Raw genomic sequence first — 294 nt, forward strand, 5'->3', positions numbered from 1 at the left:
GGGGGCCGGGGGGGGGTCCGGCCTTACCCGGGACGTGCAGATGACCTCCCGCAGGTTGATGTTCATCCAGTTGTCGCAGCTCACCAGGTGCCCGTTGTACGTCTCCCCGTTCTTCAGCTCCACCAGCTGCAAGAGACGGGAGTCACGGGGCGCCAGCCCAGCCCCGGTACAGGGACCCTCCCCGGTGTCACCCGCACGGCACCGGTGAGCCTGAGGCTGGGGGCGGGCTGCGGGACCGGGGCTGGGCCGCGCTGCCGGTACTCACCATGGGGTGGGTCTGCGCCGTCTTGAGCA

At 70.7% G+C, this 294-nt stretch overlaps 1 protein-coding gene across 1 annotated transcript in view; it reads right to left on the reverse strand.

The window, feature by feature from the left end:
* Positions 1–288, reverse strand: part of LSM4 (LSM4 homolog, U6 small nuclear RNA and mRNA degradation associated) — an 8247-nt gene extending 7959 nt beyond the window's left edge. The window contains exons 1-2 of the mRNA XM_009279831.2: positions 266–288; positions 28–126 (exon numbers count right to left, since the gene is read on the reverse strand). Of these exons, the coding sequence (XP_009278106.2) occupies positions 28–126; positions 266–268 (102 nt within the window). The 5' untranslated portion in view covers positions 269–288. The remainder of the gene's footprint in view (positions 1–27; positions 127–265) is intronic.
* Positions 289–294: the final 6 nt, after the last annotated feature.

Source organism: Aptenodytes forsteri, unplaced genomic scaffold (assembly GCF_000699145.1).
Source record: "Aptenodytes forsteri isolate BGI_AS27 unplaced genomic scaffold, ASM69914v1 Scaffold147, whole genome shotgun sequence".
Taxonomy (NCBI): Eukaryota; Metazoa; Chordata; class Aves; order Sphenisciformes; family Spheniscidae; genus Aptenodytes; species Aptenodytes forsteri.